At 51.2% G+C, this 26129-nt stretch overlaps 1 protein-coding gene and 1 pseudogene across 11 annotated transcripts in view; both read left to right on the top strand.

Moving 5' to 3' along the window:
- Positions 1-26129, top strand: part of FNBP1 (formin binding protein 1) — a 105414-nt gene that overhangs the window by 49568 nt on the left and 29717 nt on the right. For all 11 annotated transcript variants that reach the window (XM_066610495.1, XM_066610502.1, XM_066610501.1 and 8 more), the window contains exons 5-8: positions 7672-7734; positions 8219-8323; positions 20219-20347; positions 24587-24733. In XM_066610495.1, coding sequence (XP_066466592.1) covers positions 7672-7734; positions 8219-8323; positions 20219-20347; positions 24587-24733 — 444 coding nt within the window. The remainder of the gene's footprint in view (positions 1-7671; positions 7735-8218; positions 8324-20218; positions 20348-24586; positions 24734-26129) is intronic.
- LOC136635748 (5S ribosomal RNA) lies at positions 18270-18385 on the top strand (annotated as a pseudogene).

Here is a 26129-nt window from a genome sequence, read left to right as displayed (position 1 = left end):
CGTTCATGTGCCCCTCGATGGTGCTTGTGAGCATATGGGCAGGAGAGTTCAGTATTTCAATCTCCCTTAGTAGAATGTGCATAGCATCTCTACTTCCTTAAGGGGGTTGGCAATGAGCAACACAGGTGTGAATTGTTCTCAAACAGTGTTGCTGTGGAGGGGGGAGCACAGTCCTCTCTTGGGAGATCATCCTGTGTCTGGGCTGCAATGTCCCCACCTACTGTCCATCCCCCCTCTAGTTGGTCTCTTGTCAATGTCTGGGGGAGCCAGCAGCGAGTAGCCTGGCCCCCGTGGCGCAGGAGGGCAGGCGTCAGAGCCCAGCACCGTTTTATCACCTTGACCGGAAAGGGACCAGAATCTCTGTCGGAGCCCCTGGTGCGAATTGGAACAGCAGAAGCGCTGACAGACTCACAGCTCAGCATTGAATGTTGTGTCAAGGCCTCCCCGCGGGGGACGAGGTCGAATGGCCGAAATCAAAAGGGCCATTCTTGGAGATAATTGCAGAGAATTTGGAGCTGAGCGTATCGCTTGTGGCCTGACGTCAGCAGGTTGCCCTCTTCACAGGTCTTGCCTAGAATGGCCGGGCCAACTGGTGGGTGCGAAACAGGCGTCGTTTTAACAGCCGTTTCCAAACTGCTTACAAGGCCAAGTCCGTGGCATTAGCTAAGGGATCTGGCACCCTGGGGCAAAAAAAAAATCCCCTCCCAGGATACCCAGAACACCCCACAGGGGTGTCCAGGAGTTGGTTTCAGTCATAGGGAGGCCTTGCGAAAACCGCACGTGCCTTTTTAAGGCTGCCAGCAGGCCTTCTGGGCCTGCCAAGGCTCAGGGAGGCCAGGCATGCCCCCCTGGGCCTCCAGAGGCCTCCGAAAGGTGCCACCATGACACCTTCCTCAGGCATGTCACTCCCAGGCCCCCCTTAGCTATGCCACTGGGCCAAATTAGCAACTCTGAATGTGCGCAGGGCCCAAGACCTCCTTGCACCCGGGATGGCCTGCCAGACACCACCACCCCTTACCGTCTAGCACCCAGTCTCTGTCTCCATTGCCCCTCCAGCCCACCACTCTGTCTTCACCCCCACACCCCTGTTGGGGTTGACAATCTGAAAATGAAGACCTCTTGAGAAGGCTGATTTTTCACCCAGCCCAGGGCTGCTTCTGCGGAAGAGGGGGGAGCGGACCGAAGGTTACCACTTTGGCACACTGCCCGGGACATACATTTAGGGATGTGCATGCCACCGTTGAAGACATGCCCCCAGCATGACTTGTTATGGAGACCTTCCCTTCTCTCCCCTTTGTTCTGTTGCGTGAAGGGCTCTCGTCCCAAAATAGAGAATTGTAACTTAGATTGATTAAGGGTGGGCACTGATGTCTGCAGATTCTGTCTCCGCTCGGTGTTTCACTGCCTCTATGCTGACATACCTATATCTGGGTGTGTTATCGTACAATACCCACAAGGTCATCTAGTCCAACCAACCCCCCTACAGGAAATCCTCCTAGAGGATCTCCAACAGGTGCCAATTGAGCCTCTGTATGAAGAGCTCCAGTGAGGATAGGTGTCGATGTCACCCATCATCAGAGCCTTGGCAGAAGCAGCGCTGCTCAAAGGGCCTCACTGGAAGAGCCCAATCACCACGGGGGCCAGATAAAGGGCTTCCAGGGGTCACGTCCCATGGGCTTTATGGCCCATGGAAGGGGTCAGCTTCCCATGGGCCTTATTCTTGGTACCCCTGATTTAGATCCTTTCCCTCTCCAGGTGGAAAGCAGCCTGAGCCCTCACTGGGCCTGGGACCAGTCTTTGGATTGTGGGGACCAGGTGTCCCTTTGGCCACTGTTTTGAGAACCCCTGTTGGAAACTGCAGAAGCTGCGCTCCCTGATTTCTGACAGCGCCCCCCGTAGGGCGTCCGCAGAAATAACAGAGGCGATAACGGATTTGTTTTGTTTTTCCCTGCTGCTGCTCAGATTACTTCTCCCCTCGGCTGGTAAATCCAAACAGAGCCTTGCAGGGACAATCGGCCATTGTTTTGCCAACACAAATAAGGTTCTTTGTGCCCGGGGCCTTTCGCAAGTCAGAGACTTCACATGATCCTTGCTCGACGTGGGGAGCGCGCACCGCCCGGCCGTGTCTCTCACGTGACGCTGCGCGGTTGGTTGGTTGATTTTGCACCAGAGAGATGGCCCTTCAGTTGGGCAAGGGTTGCCCTGTGTCCCCCCACCCCAGGGTTGATGTCATGTTGGCAGCTGTCCGTCCTTTGTAAAGATGGTGAGGTTTGTGGCTTTCCTCTGGGTGAACGTGAGGACAAGGTGACCTTTCTCTGGCCCACTGCAGTGTGTATGTGTGAGCACACAAAGCAAGTGAAGGCTGTAGAGGGGCTTGGAAAGGAGTCTAGACCCGTCCTGCTGGATCAGATCAGATCTAGCCCAATGTCTTGTTCCTCAAAGTTGCCAGTCAGGTGCCTACAAGAAGGCAGATATCCCCTTCCCTTTTCTGAGCTGCCAGCCTCTGAACGCCGAGGTCTATTTTGCCATTGTCATCAAGCTGCAGCGTCCTGGCCTGCCCTTGGAGGAGGCCAGTGAGATGTATGGAGTGTGGTTTCTTGTGGCCAACTTGCCCGAGCCACATGGGCAAAAGAAGTGTTTTAGCTTGTAAGTCTTTTCAAGAAAGCTCTTCTTCCCCCCCCCTCCCCACCTTACCCCAGTTAATGGCATTGACTTTTCTTAGCACATTTGTGTCGGTTGTCCTCTGGGTTCTTAGCACTTTATTCATCTGAGGGGGTTGATGCTTTCAAGGTTGCGACAAAAATCTGATGTATGGGGCCATAAGAACATAAGAACAGCCCCACTGGATCAGGCCATAGGCCCATCTAGTCCAGCTTCCCGTATCTCACAGCGGCCCTCCAAATGCCCCAGGGAGCATAAGAACATAAGAGCAGCCCCACTGGATCAGGCCATAGGCCCATCTAGTCCAGCTTCCTGTATCTCACAGCGGCCCACCAAATGCCCCAGGGAGCATAAGAACATAAGAGCAGCCCCACTGGATCAGGCCAAAGGCCCATCTAGTCCAGCTTCCTGTATCTCTCAGCGGCCCACCAAATGCCCCAGGGAGCATAAGAGCAGCCCCACTGGATCAGGCCACAGGCCCATCTAGTCCAGCTTCCTGTATCTCACAGCGGCCCACCAAATGCCCCAGGGAGCATAAGAACATAAGAGCAGCCCCACTGGATCAGGCCAAAGGCCCATCTAGTCCAGCTTCCTGTATCTCACAGCGGCCCACCAAATGCCCCAGGGAGCATAAGAACATAAGAGCAGCCCCACTGGATCAGGCCAAAGGCCCATCTAGTCCAGCTTCCTGTATCTCTCAGCGGCCCACCAAATGCCCCAGGGAGCATAAGAGCAGCCCCACTGGATCAGGCCACAGGCCCATCTAGTCCAGCTTCCTGTATCTCTCAGCGGCCCACCAAATGCCCCAGGGAGCATAAGAACATAAGAGCAGCCCCACTGGATCAGGCCAAAGGCCCATCTAGTCCAGCTTCCTGTATCTCACAGCGGCCCACCAAATGCCCCAGGGAGCATAAGAACATAAGAGCAGCCCCACTGGATCAGGCCAAAGGCCCATCTAGTCCAGCTTCCTGTATCTCGCAGCAGCCCACCAAATGCCCCAGGGAGCATAAGAACATAAGAGCAGCCCCACTGGATCAGGCCAAAGGCCCATCTAGTCCAGCTTCCTGTATCTCACAGCGGCCCACCAAATGCCCCAGGGAGCATAAGAACATAAGAACAGCCCCACTGGATCAGGCCCTAGGCCCATCTAGTCCAGCTTCCTGTATCTCACAGCGGCCCACCAAATGCCCCAGGGAGCACACCAGATAACAAGAGACCTCATCCTGGTGCCCTCCCTTGCATCTGGCATTCTTTCATAGCCCATTTCTAAAATCAGGAGGTTGTACATGCACATCATGGCTTGTAACCCGTAATGGATTTTTCCTCCAGAAAAAGCCATGAGTACTTTGCACCTAAGCAAGCCCAGCAGTGGTTTCAGATTTCAGGGAGGCTCTGGGGCAATGGTGTGCTTCCCCGTGCTTTAGAAAGCGCATCATGCGCCAGCCACCCGCCCTGCATTGTCTGGAACAGGAGAATAGATAGGTGCAGATCTCCCACCGTGGCTCCACCAACCGCTACAGTCATGGCAGTAAAGGGGAACCTTGCCTGCCCATTGCTCGATTCCTGGTTTGCATGCCCAGCTGGGCATCTGATGGAAGGTTGACCAGGAGGCAGTGAGGAGCAGGTGAAGTGAATGAGGAAATGGGCACAGTGCCCATTTTACAGATGGGGAAGTATGACTGTGGGTGACGAGGGAGCGATGCCTGAGCGTCTTAGGAGGCATGCCGTGATCCTGAAGTCCACACTGCAAAACCTGATGAGTTTTGCACCCATTCCTCAGCTGAGCAACACGCATACACAAAACAGTGACTCAGCTGCAGAGATCGCGGTGCATATTTTAGCTGGGATGCCGCATCACATGGCTTCCTGTTTGCATCCGAAGCATGAAATAGATTTGCCACTTGAGCGGAATGCTTGATGCGGGGAACGGTTTTTCTTTTTATGGCCATCTGAACGCCAAAGTTCAGGAGCGGGGTCCCTGCACCTCCCATTTCTCACCGAAAGCCACCGGGGACAATTGCCGTGTCTCGAAAATGTCATTTAAATTTTTTTCTAGGAGCCCAATTCCTTTTCCGTTGTCTGGTTCCTCCACAAATCCCTCCTTTTCAGTATCTCCTCGCACCGTTCCAGGATTTCCAAGGAGGGCTTTTTTCACAGATGGTGCTCCATTCAGTTTTACAATCTGGAAAATGAGATCTGCAGATCCCAAAGGTCTTGTTGCCTGGACAGCTATTCCAGACTTCGACAAGCTGAAGCCTTTTCTCCAGTCACTCTCTCTCTCTCTCTCTCTCTCTCTCTCTCTCTCTCTCTCTCTCTCTCTCTCTCTCTGTGGCCTGCAAGATTATATATCTCCAGGAAATTAAAGCAAACACAACAAAATCCAGAGCCACACACACACACGAGCTTGGCAGCACAGCCAACAAATGCAGCTGCAGGTTTTGGGACTTTGCCTTACCACGGGAGCAGGCCGGTGGAGATATGGTCAGATCCCAGCACCCCCAAACTATCTGTGTTGTGCCATAACCCAGGAATTTCTACATCAGGGCAGACTTCCTAACTTTGTGCATGTGCCGTGATACACAATACTGGGATGAGTGAATAAGCATTGGGGGTCTTTCTGCGACTGAAATGGCAACAGTCTGCTGCTCAGGTAGACTGCTCCTGCAAGAGGAGCCAATGGCGTGTGTGCCTGTTAGTGTTCCTCACTCTGTGCATGCACAGAAGCTATTTATGCTTCTTGGTTTGCCAGAGGAAGGGGCAATGTGTGTGTCTGCTAGTATTTTTCACTCTGCCTGTGCCCAGAGGAATTTTATGCTCCCAGGCAGAGGTTTGGCTTGCCAGAGGAGGGGGAAATCAGGTGTGTGTGTGTGTGTGTGTGTATGTGTGTCTGTGTGTGTGCTTTAATAGTTCAGCACTCTAGACATCCTCAGAGGCACTATCTCCTTTTTGTCTCCTTTTCCATGCTTCAGCTTTGAGCCTTGAGATCCAAAGTAGATGCTCCTGGAGAGCAAACCTCATGGAGTCTGGCAATCCCTTTAAGCCCCAGGGAAGTGAAAAGTCACAACTTTTGCAGTCTGGCTTGTGGTGATCACTCCTTCCTCCCCCCTTATCTTTGCAAACATTCAGGATCCTGCAGGTCAGAGGGATTGATGTGACTGCAATCAGCCCAAAGGAGAGACATTTGAGTGCAAAGAGAGGGGAAGGGGGAGAGAGAGAGAGAGAGAGAGAGAGAGAGTCTGGTTGTGTCATATTTTAATGTTGTATTGCAGTCCATTTCATGGTAGTGAAAGAACAGTCTTGTCAGAGGAACCAGCCAAAGGCAAGATGTTTTAAGATGTAGGATAGGTGGGGGCACCGTGGGAGTGTACTTGGAGGTTAATGGGGAGCGATGGTACTTTGGAGTTGTCCCGCTGCCAGGCCTCTGACTGCATTGCCTTTTATGGCCTTGGGTTGCCCTTGATTGAACGTAGGTAGAACGAGACGGCGGCCCGGCTGAGACGGAGGCGAAGTCTGTAATTAACAATGATACGGGGCGCTTTTCCCTTCCAGTTTAGGGCAAGCAGGCGGCTGTTTCTCCTTGCTCCCAGACTCGTCGGTCGGGCAGCGTGCCCTGAAGTGGGGAACGACAGAAATATGGATGCCTCTTGGCCCGCTCAAATGCACACTCTTGCGTCCTTGGCGCAGTGCACACGCTTGCATCCTTTGCAAGAATCATGGAAGGGGCCCACAAGGCCATCTAGTCCAACCCCTGCCTGTAGCAGGACATCCTCCTAGAACAGGGGTGCTCACACTTTTTTGGCTCGAGAGCTACTTTGAAACCCAGCAAGGCCAGGAGATCTACCAGAGTTTTTTTTACAATGTTCGCGCCATCATAACATATAACATTTATGTGTACAATGTATGTTGGTGTACCTTGAGCCCCACTAACAGGACTTACTCCTGACTAGACATGCCTAGGATTAGGCTGTGAGGCTGCAATCCTAGCCACACTTACCTGGGAGTAAGCCCCATTGAGTACAATGGGCCTTACTCCCGGCATTTCCTCCCAGAGGCACCTGAAGGGGGGGTCGGCACTCCGCGATCTACTCATTTTGCCTCGCGATCTACCGGTAGATCGCGATCCACCTATTGAGCACCCCTGTCCTAGAACATCACCAGCAGGTCCCTGTTGAGCTTCTGCTTGAAGGATCCACCATTTCCCTCGGCAATCTGTGCCACAGTTGAACCACCTTGGCTGTCAATTCCTTGACATTAAGTAGATTAAATTTAAATGTCCTATAACTCCTACGGCCGATCGATGTATGCATTGTTTTTATCTCTATTTAGTCTGCCACTCTCTCTCTCTTTCATTCTGACTCGCAGACCAGGTGTTTTATTGCAAGTTATTCTTCGGAGAAATGGGGGAGAGAAATAACTTTTGAAACACCAACACCCCTGCATGATCTTATTATCATTGAATGAGCCGCATGGCGCATTGATTTTTAGAGATCGTCGTGCAGGCAAGCAGATGGAGAAGCAGCTTGAAACCTTTATGTACTTGTGGCCTCCTTCTTCCCCACCCCGTGTACCAGTTTTGCAGTTGCATTGGATGGGTGCCCTGCTCAACCTCTAGCTCCCACGGTCATCTCGTTGTACGTGTCTCAAACGCAGACCCCCTTGGAAATCATCAGGGATCTGTGTTCCGCAGAGTTTGTGCAGGGACAAGTTTCTCAGTGGCTTGGGTAGAAGGTTTAGAGTTGAATTGGGGGCCATCGCCTGGCCAAAGTGACTCCTGACATTTTCCGGAGTGCTTGTAGGGGGATACGTAAGGGGGGCTGAGGGAATGCTCTGCTCCCAGATGGCTCAGTTTTGGGGATAGCAAGGTGAAGGGTGAGCATGAAGCGCACATGTGAACTGCCCTAGGAGGTTTTGCGTAAAGGGCAGGATAAAAAAATATGAATCGATGTAATCAAACACCGCCTTTTTGCCTCTGCGCTGTTTTAACAATGCTTTGCTGTTGCTTTTCCGCAGCACTTCCACGATGGCAGGAAAGCACAGCAGCACATTGAAACCTGTTGGAAGCAGCTGGAGTTGGTGAGTGGAAGTTTAATGTCAATTAAATCAAGGCAGTCATTATATATAGATATATGTATTGCCTTCTATAGGCCCTAGCAAGATCAAACTCTTCCTCCAGACTAGAAAAGGAAGAGGGGAACGAAGAGGAAGTGTGAGGAGGAGAAGAGTAGCAGGCTAGAGTGTTCCCAAACTGGGGGTCAGGACCCACTGGTGGGTCACAGCCTAATTTTCAGTGGGTGCTGAAAAGATCAGATAACTAATTGCCTCAAACCCTGAGCCTAGTCGAAAAGCAGATACTGTGGCTGCTAATTACTCTGCCAAGAGCTCAGCTCCTGCAGTCCACAAGTTAGCTGCTAATTGCCCTGCTAATTGCCTTGCAGGGCAATTAGATGCCACCTGCCAACACACTACAGACAGGAAAGGACAGGATGGTTTGTTTGGGGGAGGTGGGGGGGGCTCGTGGCCGTTTTGCTGCTTCTCATTCCCCTTGCGACTTTCTCAGAGTAAACGGCGCTTTGAGAGGGACTGCAAGGAAGCCGACCGGGCGCAGCAGTATTTCGAAAGGATGGACGCCGACATCAACGTCACGAAAGCGGACGTTGAGAAGGTAACCCGGGAGGCGGGGAAAGACCGGGGGGGAGGGAGCTTCCATAATGATGCCCATTACTCCTTCCGCCTGGCTGCAGCAGCAATCGTAATGCACTCAACAGGTAAAGAATGAGGGACTGAGGATCCCAGTCCGGACCCAATCCTGTGAACATACAACTCCAGTTGCACTGCTTATCCACTTGTTTCTCAGGTCAGTTTGAGGTGGCGGTTATGACCTTTCCTAATCCTTCATGGTTCAGGACCAGAGAATTTGAGGTGCCGTCTTGCAACAGGATACAGCAACCTTGCAATCTTGTGTGCTCCCAGAGGCATCTGGTTGGGTGACTGTGAGATAGAGGAAGCTGGACTAAATGAGCCCTGGGCCTGATCCAGCAGGGCTCTTCTTATGCTGTTGTACAAAACCGCCTGCCCCACTTTGGTCATCCGCTTCCCGGCCTTCCCTCCCTCGGAGGTGCTTCCACGGGGATTGCAGGACAGGGCCTTGTCCCTTGAGGCTCTTAAGCCTGTTTCAGGATTCCTTGTTGTGGGGAACTGCCGTGCAGATGGGTTCCCTTTGGGGAGAGTCATGACAGCATTTAAAAATGCTTAGTTAAGCAACTGACAGCTGACCTGTGCCAGCTTCTGCAGTGAAAGCTGGCACGGGTTTCTAATCAGGAGGTCATGTGCCAGCTCCTCATGCCAGCTTCTTCCTGAAGCCTGAGATTCACATGACCAGTGTCACTTCCTCCCTTTGCCTTGTGCATTAGTCAGACGCTCTAGCCTGCCCTGCTCTTCCCCCAAGGCCTCCTCTCACCCAAGGACCTTGTGTTCTGAGAACCAGCTTGCCATCACAGGCAGCGTGCTTGGAGAGAGAGCAGAGTGCTGGGCTTTGAACCAGAGGACTGGCTTTCTGGCCCTCCCCAACAAGAAGGTGGGGCCTAGAAGGATAGCCCCGCCCAGGGGGGCATTTAAGGGCTCAGTTCCTTGTTGGAACAAGCTCTCTTTGGGAGCTGGCCAAGGTCCTGAAGCTCATACATCTGATAGCCCCTGATGACTGCCCTATCTTGAAACCTTGGGTGGACCTCCAGTTCCAGCCGGTCCATCTGTTCTTCATGCTCCCCGCTCCAGACCACTGCCTGCCCCACATCCCACAGCCTTCCTCCTGGGTTCAGTCTCACCTGGCCTGGACATCCACACAGTAGGGTTAGTCTTGGTTGCAACACGCATGGTATCGTTCCTGGAACTGAACTGACGCATTAGTTGCTCTCCGGGGTTCCTCTTTTGCTTTGAACATCACACACGTGCCCTTTATGGCAGTTTTCACTTCCTTCCACACGTTTGTGATTTCTCTCCCACTTCTACATCACCGGAGAAAATATGTGCATCAACAGCCGGGGGGGCGACAACCCTCCTGATGTGACTGTTCATAGAGTTATATCAAGATAATCGATGCAGAGTTTTTCCATTGCATAGAAGCACGTGGATGCACCAGTAAAACACTACACAAAAATAATCTTGCTCCAATGGTGGTTGCTTTTTTTTTTTTGTAGTGTGTTATCAACGTACTCATGTACATGGCAAATGAACTGGGGGGAGGGGCTGAGATGCCAGCCAACTATATGTGCTCCAGTTCTGGAATTCATTTTAGAAATTTTCCTAGTTTAAACTCAGTGACGTCACTAGAGTTTGCGTGTCACCTCCATGATGGACTTCCTCCCATGCAGTGGGCGGGGCAATGACCCAGGTGGTGGGCGTGGTGATGTACCATTGCCCCGCCCCACTGGTTTTTTTGGCCAGCGGGTTTTTTTTGTACCATTGCCCCGCCCCGCTGGTTTTTTTGGCTATACCTTTTGATAGAACACAGATATTTCAATGTGGTTTTTTTCATTGCCGTCTGCTGTAAAGTACACATCAAATGGTATATAACATGGTGGCTTTATTCCAACAAACCACAATTTTAGCCATTTTGGTCACTAGTGTGTGTCACCCCCCATTGCACGTCACCTGGTGTGGCCCGGGGGCAGCATTTGGTGTAGGAGGTATGGGGCTGGCTCCCCAGAAAGGGCCGTTTCTTCCCAACCAGTTTGTAAACGAACTTGAGAGCAAACGCCCAACATCCTTCAGCATGATATTACTGTACTTTGAGGTCACGGCCTCCATTTGCGGTGGTTGATATTCATAGCTTTCTGTAGCTCTTTGGAAGCTGGGGGGACGGACGGACGGATATTTCTGACACAGATGGCTAAAAATAGCCAGGAATGAGCCCTTCACCCTTTGGCCCAGCCGCGTTTTTCTCGGTCAGAAATAACCGCAGCTGGGTGAAGGAAGCCAGTCCATGGCGGGTGTATTTTGGGGTTGTAGTTTTTTAAAGAGTTGAATCCTAGAGGCAGTAGCCATGTGAGTCTGTAGCGGGGAGAACAGTTACAAGCCCTGCGCTGTCCAAAACAACAGTTCAATTTATCATGGCATGAATGGTGGACAGAAGAGGTGTAACAAGGGCAGAGACCCAGGGGCGCCTGCCCATGACTGTCTTGTGCTGCTTACGGTTCTCCCAGAGGAAGAGGTGCTCACTGTGGCAGCTTCATGCCCCCTGTTCCTTCTGCTCAGTGGTGCCCCCTTCAAGTGGTGCCTCCACAGGAGAAGGAATGGGGGTGCGAAGCCACCATCACCAACGCCCCCTCCTCTGGGAGAACTGTAAGTAGCAGAAGTGTCAATCACTCAGAAGTAGCACTGTAAGTAGCAGAAGTGTCAATCACTCAGAAGTAGTTTCACGCCCCCCCATTCCTTCTCCTGCAGGGGCTCCCACTTGAAGAACCTGGAAGTGACATCACGATGTAACATCATGACGTCACTACCCCGGGAACCAGGGCTTCTAGGTACACCTCTGGTGGACAGGACAAAACCCTTCATTGCACCATGACATCTTAGACATTTTCAGTGCTACAAGGACGCCCTGTTAGTTACTGAAGGAGTCTGGGTGATTGTTACCAAATCCCTTCCTTACCAAATGATACACTTAGTCCCTGATCCCCAGCGGATCAAAAGAGGTGCCCGTTGTCGTACACTTGGGTCTCACTCCCAGGGTTTTGGGTGCTCAGAGTTCTTGGTTCTGAACCCTAGAGCCCTCAAAATTCCCTGTTCGGTAGTACTGCCACCACCCTGTAAGAGCCAGTGCCTCAGTCCAGGGACACTGAGACCCTCTAGGCTTAACTATATCCCTTGTAGGCACTGAGCACTTTCTTTACTTAAAGTCTCAGTCCTCAAGTTTCTAGTCCACAGTGAGGATTTTTGGTAGCTTGCTGAACGGCTAGGCAGGATTCTGAACCTTTGTCCCCAACAGACAATGAACCAACATGATAAAAAGATTTTCTACTTTATTAAATACATAGAGTTACAAAAAGTTACAAAAGGCAGCAAATGCTAGAGGCATAAAAACTTCTAGGAAACATATCAGCATAAAACAACAAAGCTAACTGGCTATCTCTATTATTCTCTAACCCTCACCTGGGTCAGCTTCTTTTGTAGATCCTCAGTTACCTAAGAGGTCACATGGTCCTGGCGGGGCAGGATGTGCACCCACCACCTCTCTCACCAGAGACCAGGAACAAAGACCCTGTCCTCTGGAAGTGGGGCTGGATGCTTGCCCTCTCAGCTCTTCCCTCCCCCCTGGAGATCTGCAGCTGCATTCCATCCCTGATGGGCGTCTTTCTGGCTGCCTAGGTGCTACATCATCACCTTCCATTGAGTTGTAAATCCTAGCAGCTAGGAAATGCAAACCACTTCTGTGTTACCGTTTTAGCTTGGTTCAGGCCTTGCAATGCTACTAGGCCTGAACTGTACATATCCATGACACCCGTGGCTTGCGCTTGCTTTGGTCGGACGTCTTTCTTGCCTGCCCTCTTGTGCCATCTTGTGTAGCAAGAATCTGGATTTAAAGGCCACACTTTCTCACTTTGCTTTCGCTTGTGATTATTAATCCCCAAGGGGTCAAAGCGTGCGTCTTTTGCATCACTGGGCATCATGGGGTGGGGGCGAGAGAGGAAGAGGAGGGACCTTTAGCCCCACTGTCTGTAACGGAGGCCGCACCCCTCCCAGCCTAAAACTTCCTGACTCCCCCCCCCCCCCGGGCCTGCCAGTAAGATGATTTGCACCGAGATAAATGGTGTTTTGGCAAAATGCGTGTGTCTCTTCCTCTGTGGTGCCCTGGGCATGTGATGCTGCCTCTTATGTAATATAATTGAGCATAGAATAGGACATTGTTTAATCAGGGGACCTCTGGAGGATTTTTTTTGGGAGGGGGGGAGGACAGCAGGCATAATTTTGGCACAATTCAGAAGCGGCTGTCTCCAAAGGATGATGCCATCGGATTGTTTTCTCGCTCTGTTTTTTTTATTGCCTGACTTTACCTTGTTTGGCTACTGTGTCCGTCTTCCCCGAGCCCTCTTGGCCCCAAGAGCAAGATTCTTGGCTTGGTCGGTGGGGCAGTTACCTAGTCCTGTCTGCTTTGTGACCTACTTGCTCCGTGACCGGAACGATTGGGTTGACCCTGCCGCTCTCTCCTTGAAACCGATCCCTTGGGATGGCTTCTTTGTAATCTCTCTCTCTCTGCCTCTGGAAAGTGTGTGTTCAACAACAACAAAAAAAAAAACATTGCCCCAAACATGTGATGTGTGCTTGCTGTTTTTAAATTAATCAGCAACCGTGAGTCACTTGGCCATCCCACGATCTCGAGGTGGAGAGAGAATTCAGCCGTTCCAGAAGCAACCTGCCTGTATTAGACGCTTACCTGGATGTGATGTGCCATGTGGGTGGAGAAGAGAGGGGGTGTATCTCTCTACCTTGCACTAGTCACTTAATTCAGACTGGAATCATCGACATATTTACTTGGGAGTCAGCTTTAAAGGACGCACGGGGACATGCTTCTCAGTGAACATGCGTAGGGTTGTCATGTTAGCGTCTGAGATTGGCAACCGGTGTGGAGGCCTGAATACAGGGGGCCCTCAGTATCTTTGGGAAATCCTTTCCAGGATGTCCCACGAATTTCCACAGATAATTAAATCCACTGAAAGCCCTCAAAGGACTTCCCGGGCATCTGGGAGGCCACATGAGGTTCTCCAGCTCAGGTTGGCACCTGCGTAGAATCAGATCCGTGGTACTGAACCCACAGATAAGGAGTTTCCACTGTACTGTACGTAACAGTGACCAGTTCCTTCTCCCCCCCCTTTTTTTTTTGACTGGGTGGTTTCAAAATTACATTGATGGAAGCCTGCATGCCATATCCCCATGTGGGACCGCCCCTGATGTGCATGGTGGAGGGGAGGATTGCATGTCCCTCCCAACACAAGTTGCCAAACCAGGGCTGGCCTACCCATGAGGCCAGCTAACAGAGACGGCCACCTCCAGTGGTGCAGTTTGGTGGGGGCTCCCACCTTCACATCCTCTTCCCGCACCTTGGATCAGAAAAGGGAGGCTGGAGATGTGACAATGTGGATCTTTGAAATTCTGAGGAGCTGCTACCAGCCTGTGATTACAGCACTGAGCTAGATGCTGTAGGATAGGCTCAGTCGGAAGGGGTGCAAATTCCCTTTACCAATACGTTCAAGTGATGATGATGATGGTAGTGGTGATGTTCAAGGCTGGATGTTCAAGGTGGTGATGTTTCATTCACCTTTTGTAAGAGATGGGGGGGGGGTGAAGCTGTTGGAAGTAATCTGGCCTTAAGGTGCATAGGGAAAAGTGAGGGGAAAGCACATTGATTTTGGGTAGGTGGAAATCCTCCCTTAGCACATGTTTCACTTCAGGGAACTGGGCACCCACCCAACTGGGCAAGCTGAGGATGTGAACCTCCTTGAGGTTCCCCTCCGGCACCCACGGTTTGGGGCTTTGGGTTTCGATTCTTCCACCCGTTGAGGAAATGATCTCTCTCGCAGGAGCGCCCCAGCCCTCGTTTGTCTTCCCCTTGACAGCTTCGGAGCCTGTCCTTATTTGGGTATCTCGGTATTTACCAGAGAGTTCTGGAAGTCGGAGGCAGTGAAAACGTTGACCTAATTCTGTAAGAGGTTTGTGTGAGACTTGAATTTACGAGATCCTTCAGGGTTGGCTTTTTTCCCCCGCACCTTCCGCTCTTTTCAAGGCTCTCATCTGTTTCCAGCCTGACTTGCAGGAGAGGCGCCGTGGCTGGGGTGCATTTTAGAGGTTTATGCTCGTGCATGTTTGTGCACCTGTGGCTGGCCAACCCCCCCCCCAGGCAATGAGGGCCCACGGGGACACTTCCTGGGCAGATGTAGAGGAGCAGAGCCACAGATGCCCTCAACTTCTCCCGCTACCCTTTTACAACCCCGGATGTCCCATCTCCCGACACTGCTTCAGAGCCTGGGCTTCTGGGAATTGCAAAATCCACCAGGAAAAGAAAGAGGACGGCTTGGTACTGCCGGCCACTCCCTACTGCCTGGCAGGACACCTTCCTGCAGTGGTGTAGCTAAGAGGGGTACACTGTCCCAGGTACCACACCTTGAGGGAATGCCAACCCGTGCCCCTGACCACAGATCTTGAGGCAGGCAGGCCTCCAAAAGGCACTTCCAAGTTTTGCTGAAAACTAGAAGTGCCTTTCAGAGGCCTGTAGAAGAGCTTCTGAGGCCCAGGGTGGTGTACACAAAAATGTATGTGCCCCAGGTACCAGAGGCCACTGTTGGGTTGACCAGGAGGCAGTGGGAAGCAGAGGTGGCAACAGATCTTCACCCCCCCATGTCGCCACCTGTTAACAGTGGTGGTAGCCGCGAAGCCAGAATGGTGTCTGTCCACTGCCTGGTTCCCAAGCACCATCGAAGGTGCCTTCATGTACCTTCTCAGGCATGAATGAGAGTGCTGGGTGGGGAGGCTCTTATAGGGTGACCAAAGAGGGTCTGCAGGAGGAGAGGCTCGCTGAAGCAGCGGAATCTGGGAGTGATTCTCGGTAGACCTGCATTGTGCCACCTTGTTTCACCAGGGCTTTGGATTGGCTGTGGGCCTTGGGTCGGCGAACCCAGATGCAGGTGGTACTAGTCCCTAAGGAGGAATGGTATCTCAGTCCCCATAGCTATACCAGAGAATCTCCTTGTGGCGTTGTAATCTAGCTCTTTGAGCCTGGCTGCTGTTAGGCAAGCTTATCTTCCTCGTTAATGATGTTAGTATCTTTCTTTTGCTTCTCTTTCCTGCTCATTAGGGCACTGAGATAAGCTGGCAGCATTTCACGCCTGTCCTTCAGAGCCTTAGATAACATTTGTCTGGGTCTGTTAATGAAGAGGAGTCTTGTGTTCCTCCGGCCTCCTCCTCCGGCTCTCGAGAATTGTTTGCTCATCCCGTCCTGAATCTGGTTCTTGGCCATGAGTGTCAGTCAGGCTTCACCTCATTAGGATGCTTCTGTCATTTGCTAATTGCTCGGTCCAGTTTGAGACCTCCCAGCGCCCACAGTGTGCCAAATATCACCCCCCCCCCATTTAACTGGTAGCGTGCCAGCTTGCCAGGTTTGAAGCGGAAGTGGAACAGAGTGAAAAAGGAAGTGGGGAGAAGCGGAGAATAGTTAGGTAGAGCATCAGAGTGTCTGCAGACCACCATTCTCATCTCTTCCATACCTCCTTGCTTCCTTTAGCCCTCTCACCTCCTCCCCTTCCCTGGGCTGGAATAGGAAGCGACGATGGTGTGGAGAAGAGGACAGTGGGGTGGAGCGTTTCCATCTGTGAAACTCTCTTCCTTTTACAATCCTGGGAGTAGGAGGAAAAGCAGCGGAAGAGAGCTCAGGGTTCCTCACCTCCTTTTGTCCTCACAACCCTGTGAGGTAGGTGAGGCTGATGATTGGCCCAAGATCACCCAGGACGTTTTGTGGCTGAGCGGGGGGTTTGAACCTGGATCTTCCAGGTCTAACTCCAGAACCACTCCACACCTCCTTCTCAAATGGCCTTCTGCATCTACTTGCGTGTTCCACTGGGCAGGCCGTCGGGGAGAGATACTGAGAGCGATACTGGGAGGGAGTGGAGACGAGGGTGGGAAAGCGGAACTGTCCCCTTCATCACTTCCTTAGTGTGTTTTGATCCTCAGGTTTATTTATCCATTGGTGTGTCCTTTTTGTTTTGAAGCATTCCTGTGTATTTGCCTCGCAGTTCTGGTCTTGTTTATCTAGTCGGAGAAGGAACTCTCATCTTGGCTGTGTGCCTGTTGGCAAAGTATTTGGTTGGAAGCGCACACACACACACACTCACTCTCTCTCTCTCTCTCTCTCTCTCTCTCTCTCTCTCTCTCTCTCTCTCACACACACACACACACACACACACACACACACACACACACACACAGAGCGCGCGCGCAGGGAGCTGCCTTTTGGTTTTTGTTTTTTTTTTGCTTGCTATACTGTAAAGATGAGACATGAATTTTGAAATGTGGACAGGGCCTCCTCTGCACTGTTATGGACCAAGCAGTCCTTATCCTTATTGCAGGCTGCACTGCTAGGATACACAGCAGGATTCCTCTGATGAACCTGTGGAAGGTTCTCAAGGCCTGACTCTCTCTGAGCTTTGATTTGCCCTGGAGAGGGGGGCGGGGTGAAAGAATTGAAGGCTTCAGTTAAATGCTGGAGCTCAAAGCTCCTTCCTGTTGAAGAGTCTGCCTGTGGTCTCTGCATGAGTCCTCCTTCTGACCTTGCCTCCGCCCAATCAGCCTTCACTGGAAAGAGATTATATTGTGGCCTCTCTCCATCAGGTGGAATTGGATGTTCAAACATGATCGGTGCAGGGACGTGACTAAATTGCCTCCTCTCGAAGGAGTCTTCACGTTGCCACTCGGCGTGAGTCAAGTTCCCAACGGGCCCCCCACACCCACCACACCCCATGCTGATTACATGTATGCTGGATAAGGTGCCTTGCCTTAACCAACTCTATAAGCAGAAAGGTTGTAGTAAGTCAAGCAGGCAGGTAGCCTGCAGCCTAGAAGGGAGACTGAGAGCAAACAGGAAGCAGGAAGTTAATGTTCGCTCTTAGGCTAAGAACATGAGAACAGCCCCACTGGATCAGGCCATAGGCCCATCTCATCCACCTTGCTAGCAGCCCACCAAATGCCCCAGGGAGCACTCCAGATAACAAGAGACCTGCAAGGCTTCCTGGGAATTGTAGTTAAGAACATAAGAACAGCCCCACTGGATCAGGCCATAGGCCCATCTCATCCAGCTTCCTATATCTCACAGCGGCCCACCAAATGCCCCAGGGAGCACTCCAGATAACAAGAGACCTGCAACCCTAAGCACACTTTCCTGAGAGTAAGCCCCATTGAACAAAATAGAACTTACATCTGAGTAGACCTGGTTAGGCTTGTACCCTGAATCTCTCAAATCTTTTAGGTTTGCAGGCTGCCCGCTTGCTCATCTTGCTAGAAGCTTTTTTGCTTATAGCATTTGTTAAAACAAGACACCTTATCACTTAATATTGTAATCAACAAAAGTAATGGGGCAGGGGGGCTGTGGAGATAGGGTTCCCCCTTATCTGCAGATTCTGGTATCCATGGGGGGGGGCAGGAATGTGCCCTTCATGTGTGCATGGAGACCAGGGGACACCTGTACTGATCAGTGGTCCTTTTAGTTTCTATTTTCTGTTTTGAAAGTCTCGAGGAGATTGTTTTTAGATCCTTTTGGAGACGCCTTTTGCAGTGTAGTAAATGAGGCAAAAGCAACATGGTTGCCTCTCCCCCCCCTTGAGCCAAGCTCTCAAAAACTCTTGGCTCCCCGTAGCCTCTTTCCATTTCTCAGGAGCGAAGCATTCAATAAAGGTTGCTTTGCCCGGGCTTCATAGTGGTAGCCGGAAACTCTTGTCTGCCTGGACGTACATGTGGAAATAATTCCCAAAATCTATTTCTTCTGGAGCTGCTGGACAATTCCTGGCTTACCGGGGTGGGGGGGGGGAGAGTCTGCTGTTGTGGTTTTTAAGGCAAATAAGTGTTTTGATTTGTACAAGCTTACCCTGCACATGCCCGATCTCATCTGGTCTCAGAAGCTAAGCAGGGTCAGGCCTGGTTAGTACTTGGATGGGAGACCGCCTGGGAATACCGGGTGCTGTAGGCTTAGACCATGATCTCGGAAGCTAAGCAGGGTCAGGCCTGGTTAGGACTTGGATGGGAGACCGCCTGAGAATACCGGGTGCTGTAGGCTTATACCATGATCTCGGAAGCTAAGCAGGGTCAGGCCTGGTTAGTACTTGGATGGGAGACCGCCTGGGAATACCAGGTGCTGTAGGCTTATACCATAGTCTTTCGAGACTGAAGGTTGCCAAACCAATGTTGCAAAGCTACCATTCATCCATGGTAGAGCATGGCTCTTAAAAAAAGGGGGGGTGCTTTGTTGACATCAGCAGCAATATAGCCAATCCAAAGCTTCCTCTCATATCTATTTGCATGCTCGACAACCACTAGGTAAACTGGAAGTGCAGGAGCTTGTTACGAGCCCCCTCCACAATTGCTTGCCACTGCTACTATACAACAGCACTTCTCAAACCGTGGGTCGGGAACCGCTAGGTGGATCTAGGCCAGAAGCCGTCACCGCATCCTGTGGCAAAGAGTTCCAGAGATTAATGACTCACTGGGTCAAAAATATTTTTTGCCTTAATTGCCTGTTCGTGCTGCAGCCTCTGTGGTATTGCTGTTCTATTGCACTAATATTGCTTTTGAGATAAGCCACTGCGAGCAAGGCTGGGAGACGTTCCCACAAATAAATTCCCAACAAATAAAGCACTGGGTCATCAGCGTCTCCGTGCTGAGGGAAGTGTACTCCACATGTGCTCAGAGTTGCCCTCCCCATGCTTTTTTCCTTCCTGTGTCCTTGGTTGTTGGGTTGTGGCCTGCCTCCGACGGAGAAGCCCTGCGGTGAGGATGGGAAGTGAAGGCATATGGGCTGTGAGCTGCCTCTGATACAGCAGCGAGGACGGAGAAGCAGCCAAGGCAGAACAGATGGGAGGGAAACTGGGGAGCAGAAAGGTGAAGTGGGCCATGAAAAGGGAAGATCCAGGGTGGAAAAGATGCTCGAAAGAGTTGGGCAGGTGGGTGGCGGGATTGTAAAAGGTGCTGTTGATGGTAAAATATTTGCTCGCAGGGGAGAGCTTGGTGGGACTCAACCAGTCGTTCCCCATCTGTGTGCCATAAGGAACTGATAGTGTGGCACAAGACAAAAATGAACGAAGCGTCTCTGAAGGCAGAGGCATAACTAGGGTGGAGCCTGAGAAGCACATTCCCCGGGTGCCATGCCAAGGGGGCTAATGGTTGCCCTTCAGGCATGGTATGAAGGGAAGCATCGGTGACTTCATACTCCCCGTTCCTTCTCCTTCAAGGAAGGAATGGGGGCTGAAGGCTCCACAGGGAAAACAGGCACAGCTTTTGCCACCGTTACAACTCAGAGCAGCGACCTGCATCCCATCATGTAGCTAGTCAAGGACCATTACAGCACAACCATGTTATCCGCAGGGGGTCGGTTCCAGGCCCCCCCATGGATACACAAATCCGAGGATGTGCAAATCCCCGCTGCTACTGGTTTGACAAGCCCTTCTCAGTGAATCCTCCCTTCCTACTGCAGCTTTGGGAAAGATTTCTTTTGCCCAGCAGCTGTCACAATCCATTGGCTCTTTCCCAGAGTCCTTCGGTTCAAACCTTGGTATTGCCAGATGACGCTAAGGAAGCCTTTAAGGGACGCCGTAAAGCCTTAATAGGAAGGCTGCCGGCCGGTGTTCAACACAGCAGACAGTAGCTTTTTGAGTTCCTCCGAAGTCCAGTAGATGTCAGAGCGTCCGGCTTCACTTCTTAAAGGTGCTTGGGTCTCAGAAAGCCTTCCAGAGGCAGGGGGACAGGGAGAAGGAACAGTTCCAACACGTGCCCGATGTTTTCCCTTTCTGTCTCCCCGCTTTCCCAGGCGCGGCAGCAAGCCCAGCTCCGTCACCAGATGGCCGAAGACAGCAAAGCCGAATATTCGTCCACGTTGCAGAGGTTCAACCACGAGCAGCACGAACATTATCACACGCAGATCCCCAACATCTTCCAGGTGAGGTCGCCTCTCGCGCTGCCTCCCAAATCCACAACACCCCCTGTAATGTGGCAAGCCTGCGCACGTCCACTGTTTCTCCGAGGCCTTTGCCTTCCTGGACGTTTCTGCCTGCATTGCGATCCTTGTGCAGCCAAGTGTGGATTTATGAGAGAGCTGGGATTGAAGACTTGGCAGGGCATCCAACAGCAAATGCAGGGTGTTACTGGGGGTGAGTACCATTGACCTCAGTGGAGCTTACTCCTGAGTAGGCATGTATAGGCTTGCATTGCTGTAGGGTGTGGTTTTTTTTTTCTTTCTTAAAGGAAGGAAGACAGAGAAGCAATTGGCAACAATAAAAATACAATTTTTTAAAAATCATGTCTGGTTAGACTACTTAAGAATATAAGAACAGCCTTGCTGACCTGGGGCCCATCTAGTCCAGCTTCCTGTATCTCACAGCGGCCCACCAAATGCCCCAGGGAGCAGAAGAACATAAGAGCATCCCCACTGGATCAGGCCATAGGCCCATCTAGTCCAGCTTCCTGTATCTCACAGCGGCCCACCAAATTCCCCAGGGAGCATAAGAACATAAGAACAGCCCCACTGGATCAGGCCATAGGCCCATCTAGTCCAGCTTCCTGTATCTCACAGCGGCCCACCAAAGGCCCCAGGGAGCACACAAGATAACAAGAGACCTACATCCTGGTGCCCTCCCTTGCATAGCCCACATAGGCCATTTCTCAAATCAGGAGGTTGCACATACACATGGTGGCTTGTAACCTGTGATGTTCCCAACCCGTGGTCCGGGGACCGTGGGTGGTCCGTGACGCCCTGAGAAGTGGTCCGTGAGATCTCGGGAAAAAGATTGACCTTTGATCACTTCAAGCATTTCACCGAGCAAGCGAGAGGGTGGAGAATAGGCTGTCTGTAGCCGTCAATGAAGTGTCATCTGCGGCTATGGGCGGTTCTTTCTCTGCCATCTCTAGTAGTCCATGGGGGGGGCACTCGCGTGGGAGATGCTCCCCATAGACCACCAGAGAGAGCAGAGGATGGACCACCAGCAGCCACAACTGGCAACAAAAGCAGCAACCCAGAAATCTTCTCTATAAATCTAATAAATATTCTCGAATTATAGCAAATTCAATTGTATTTTTTGTGTGTGGGGGGTAATGTGGATAATGTGGACCACGATAATTCCAGTTTTTGCCTCAGGGGTCCGCAAGCTCCTAAAGGCTGGGAACCACTGGGTAAGATAGCAGGTTAAGCCCTCCGTTAGGTCTCCAGGTTGGGCTCCAAACCTGTTCCAAATTCTGGCTGGTCATGAAGCCGCCCTTGTGAACCGGGAGAAACTGTCATAAGAACATAAGAACAGCCCCACTGGATCAGGCCATAGGCCCGTCTAGTCCAGCTTCCTGTATCTCACAGCGGCCCACCAAATGCCCCAGGGAGCACACCAGATAACAAGAGACCTGCAAGGCCTCCTGGGAATTGTAGTTAAGAACATAAGAACAGCCCCACTGGCTCAGGCCACAGGCCCATCTAGTCCAGCTTCCTGGATCTCACAGCGGCCCACCAAATGCCACAGGGAGCACACCAGATAACAAGAGACCTCATCCTGGTGCCCTCCCTTGCATCTGGCATTCTGACATAGCAGCAAGAGAGGAGGAAGCTGGGTGGGGATATCTCTGTTTTGCATCCTCCCCTCCCTCCATTCTGCAGCTGTGGAATGAGAAAATATTTGCATTGTGATGGTGCATTGTGGTGTCAGCTGGAAGCAGCCAAGCCGTCCTTCTCCATGACTTCAGCTCCGTGACCCACATCTTCAATAGCAGAGGAACTGTGTTGGCGGCAGCACTGGGTCCAATTCTGGATCTGGCCCTTTCAGGAGGACGGACACCTAATGGAACCGGGTTCTGAGGTGCCCAGGGGTCCACAATCAGGGAAATGACTGAGATGTATTAAAGTTATGCAGGGGATGGATGGAGCGGAAAGGGGGATGTTCTTTTTCCTCTCACACAACTCCAGGACCAGGGGACATCCACTCACACTGAGTGGCTGGAGAGTTCATACAGACCAAAGGAAATATTAGCTAGCATGCCATTAATCTGCGGAACTCCTCGCCGCAGGATGTGTGACGGTTGTCTGGCCTCGTCGCCTTTCAAAGGGGTTTGGACGGTTGGTGCAAACCATGAGAAGTGGGCCGTCTCTGAATGCCAGATGCCAAGGGAGTGGCAACAGAATGCTGGGATCTTGTTGTCTTTTGTGCTGCACCAGAAGGCATCTGGTGGGCCACTGTGAGATACAAGAAGCTGGACTAGGTGGCCAGATCCAGCAGGGCTCTTCTTATGGAATTGGTTCCCAGAAGAGAGGTGGGTAGGCTCCCTGCCTCTGGAGATCTCCAAGCAGAGACTGGACAGTCGGGGATGTTGTAGCTCTGAATTTCTTACCCTGAAGGAGGAGTCGGGCTCCAGCTCTGTGCTTCCATAATTAACCTTTAGTTGTGAGCCTGAGCTGTAGCTCAGATGCTCTCTGCTTGAAAGCAGCAACACAAGCAGGGCTGCCTTGGATCCTTGCCTCTGGAAGAAGTGCCTCTGAGCATGTGCAAGGCGAGCTTTTCCATCATTGCTAGGATCGTTCCATCGTTGCCTGTCTTCTTATATGTCTTCCTTGCCGCTCTCATAGGCTATTGTGAGCAGTGTGTATGCAATCTGTCTGTGTCACAAGTCCATGAGGAGGATATTGCTTCGCCCTCATTGTGGACTAGAAGCTTGAGGACTGAGACTTTAAGTAAAGAAAGTGCTCAGTGCCTACAAGGGATATAGAAGGTCTCGGTTTCCCTGGACTGAGACACTGGCTCTTACAGAGTGGTGGCAGTACTACCGAACAGGGATCTTTGAGTGCTCTAGGGTTCAGAACCAACAACTCTGAGCACCCCAAAACCCTGGGAGTGAGTCCAAGTATACGACAGAGATCCAAAAGGTTGTGCTGTTAGGTGCACGGAAATAAATGCCTGGAGGTGAAAAGAAAATATTTCTTTACTCAGCGTGTGGTTGATCTGTGGAACTCCTTGCCACAGGATGTGGTGATGGCGTCTGGCCTGGACGCCTTTAAAAGGGGATTGGACAAGTTTCTGGAGGAAAAATCCATTACGGGTTACAAGCCATGATGTGTATGCGCAACCTCCTGATTTTAGAAATGGGCTATGTCAGAAGGCCAGATGCAAGGGAGGGCACCAGGATGAGGTCTCTTGTTATCTGGTGTGCTCCCTGGGGCATTTGGTGGGCCGCTGTGAAATACAGGAAGCTGGACTAGATGGGCCTGTGGCCTGATCCAGTGGGGCTGTTCTTTAGGTGGGAAGGGGGGGTTGTCGACATTTGCCACGTGGCCTCGGTCATGGCTCATGGTCTCTTTTTGTACTGTCAGCCTGAGCCCCCACTTAAACCTCCCCATCTTGGAAGTTGAATGGGAAGTTCTGAGACCATCTGCTTGTGATGGCCAGAATAATAGCTTCCCATGAGCTGTTTTTAATTTGGGGAACAGGAAGTGTCCATCTGGGTCCTTCTGGGAATTGTTTTCTCGTGTCCCTGGGCAGGTTGAAGTTGAAACTGCGACGGGGGTGGGGGGATGTTGGTGCTCCCATTTGGCGACCAATCAGGTTGCACCATGAAGTTAGCGCACACGTACTCTGGATTTGTGCCTTTGAGTGCTTTTGATATCTGCTCTCCGGCTGACCAAATCCCACATATGGCCAGGGGGTAGATGCCATAGCCCCGTTCCACTGGCTGTCCACTGGAGCAATGAACTGGAGCAATTCCACTGGAGCAATGAACACCTTACTGCCTTGAGCAGAAATGAATGTTACTGTCGTCTGCCTCCTGGCACATTGAGTCATCTGCAAGCTGGGAATTGCAGTCCCTTTCACTGTGTTTAAATGGTTGTGACATGAATTGGCATAACGGTTATGGTTCTGAACCACAGGTTCTTGATTGTGTTTCACAATCTGGTGTCGTGCAGCAGCCAACAGTGCAGTCCCTGTGCAGGTCTACTCAGAAGGATGCCCCACTGAGTTTAATGGGACTTTATCCCATGTAATCGGGCCAAGGGTTGCAGCTTCAGCTACGGTCTTGACCTCAGCCGAACGCCTGCTGTAGGGGGATGAGAGCTGCCCGATGGGGTTGTGGTAAAGATTGGAATGCAATCAAGTAATCCAAGAGGTTGGGATATTCTGTGCCGATGCTGAAGGATTTATTGTTTCAGAAAATCCAAGAAATGGAGGAAAGGAGGATAATCAGGATAGGGGAGTCCATGAGAACGTTTGCGGAGGTGGACCGGCAGGTGATCCCCATCATTGGGAGGTGCCTGGACGAGATAACGAAAGCAGCGGACTCCATCGACCAGAAGAATGTGAGTTGGCAGCGCCTTTTAGATACTCAGCTTCCCTTGGGACATCTCCAAGCGTTCAGCCCATTTTGCAGATGGGGAAGACTGAGAGTGGGTCAGAATTGCTTATCGAAAACCGCTTTGCGCAGCGGCTCCCAAAGTGTACGTTGCAACACCCTGTGGGCATTGCGGTACGCTCACAGGGACTCCATCGGATGTCCCCGGTGGCGGCTCCTACCTGCTCCCCAGGGTGCTGCCATCTTCGATCCTGTGAAATCTTGCAAGTTCCAAGATGGTGGTGACCCAGCCTCATGAGATTTGGGCACCACCGACTTGGCTCTCATGGGATTTCAAGATATCCAAGATGGCAGTGCCCGGCCGAGCCAGGAAAAAGAGGCTATGGGGGGGGGGGCTGTGACCTGGGTAATTTTGGGAACCACTGACCTAGTGAGTTAATAGCAGAGGCAATACTTGAACTGGGGATGTCCCAATTTGCAGCTCCATCTCTTCACTGGTTCGGTCTGGCCTTCCTAGTTCAAGTTGCCTAACTCTTTTACAGCTGAATTGTGTTTGACCGCTTGCCTCCAGGCTCCTACGCAGAACAAGGCATGCTCATTCCTTCACCCCCTCCCAACTTCATTCTCTCCCCCCCCCCCTTTCTGGCAGTTCCAGTGAGACAGAGGTCAGGGCTGCGAGGTCGTCGGTTCCAGTGACTGCCAAGTGAACCCCTGCGAGAACTGCCTCCCCGATCCCCTGGCAGCTGCTGAAAATTAATTTCTTCTGGATTTCTGACTTCCTGTGTTTGACATGCTATCTCTTTCTGCCACATGAAGGGACGGGGCTAAGTTTAGCTCTATTGTAGCAATAGGATGTTTAGATCATAGGAAAAGGATGTGGCAAAGATTGTAGGAAATAGGATGGATTGTATTTTATTTTATTCTATACTATAAGAGGGCTGAAAGGCCGGGAACAGGGGGGAAAATCACTCAGAGCTCAGGGCCTACTGTCATTTGATAAGTTTACTTTTGATCTCCGCCTTTCCCTTGTTCTTTTTTGCTTCTCTCTCTCGTATAAAGATACAGGATATAATATATAATTTTATATATATATATATATATATATATATAATTGTGAAGTATATAATAGTATTATTATTACTATTATTTTATTAATTTATACCCTGCCTTTTTGCCCAACGGGCACACAAGGCAGCTTACAAACACTTTAAAAAATACAACATTAAAAACAATCATTAAAAACAATTTACAATAATTAGAAAATCTAAAAACAAACCAACCCCGAGGATTTTCATATAAGAAGCAAGAACGCCAGCCAGCCTGTCAACAATTAAAAGCTTTTTGAAATAAAAAGGTCTTCAGTCCACGCCGAAACGTTAGCAACGAGGGAGCAGTTCTCAGTT

This window comes from Tiliqua scincoides, chromosome 16 (genome assembly GCF_035046505.1).
Source record: "Tiliqua scincoides isolate rTilSci1 chromosome 16, rTilSci1.hap2, whole genome shotgun sequence".
NCBI lineage: Eukaryota > Metazoa > Chordata > Lepidosauria > Squamata > Scincidae > Tiliqua > Tiliqua scincoides.
This window is presented reverse-complemented; position numbering and strand designations above follow the sequence as displayed.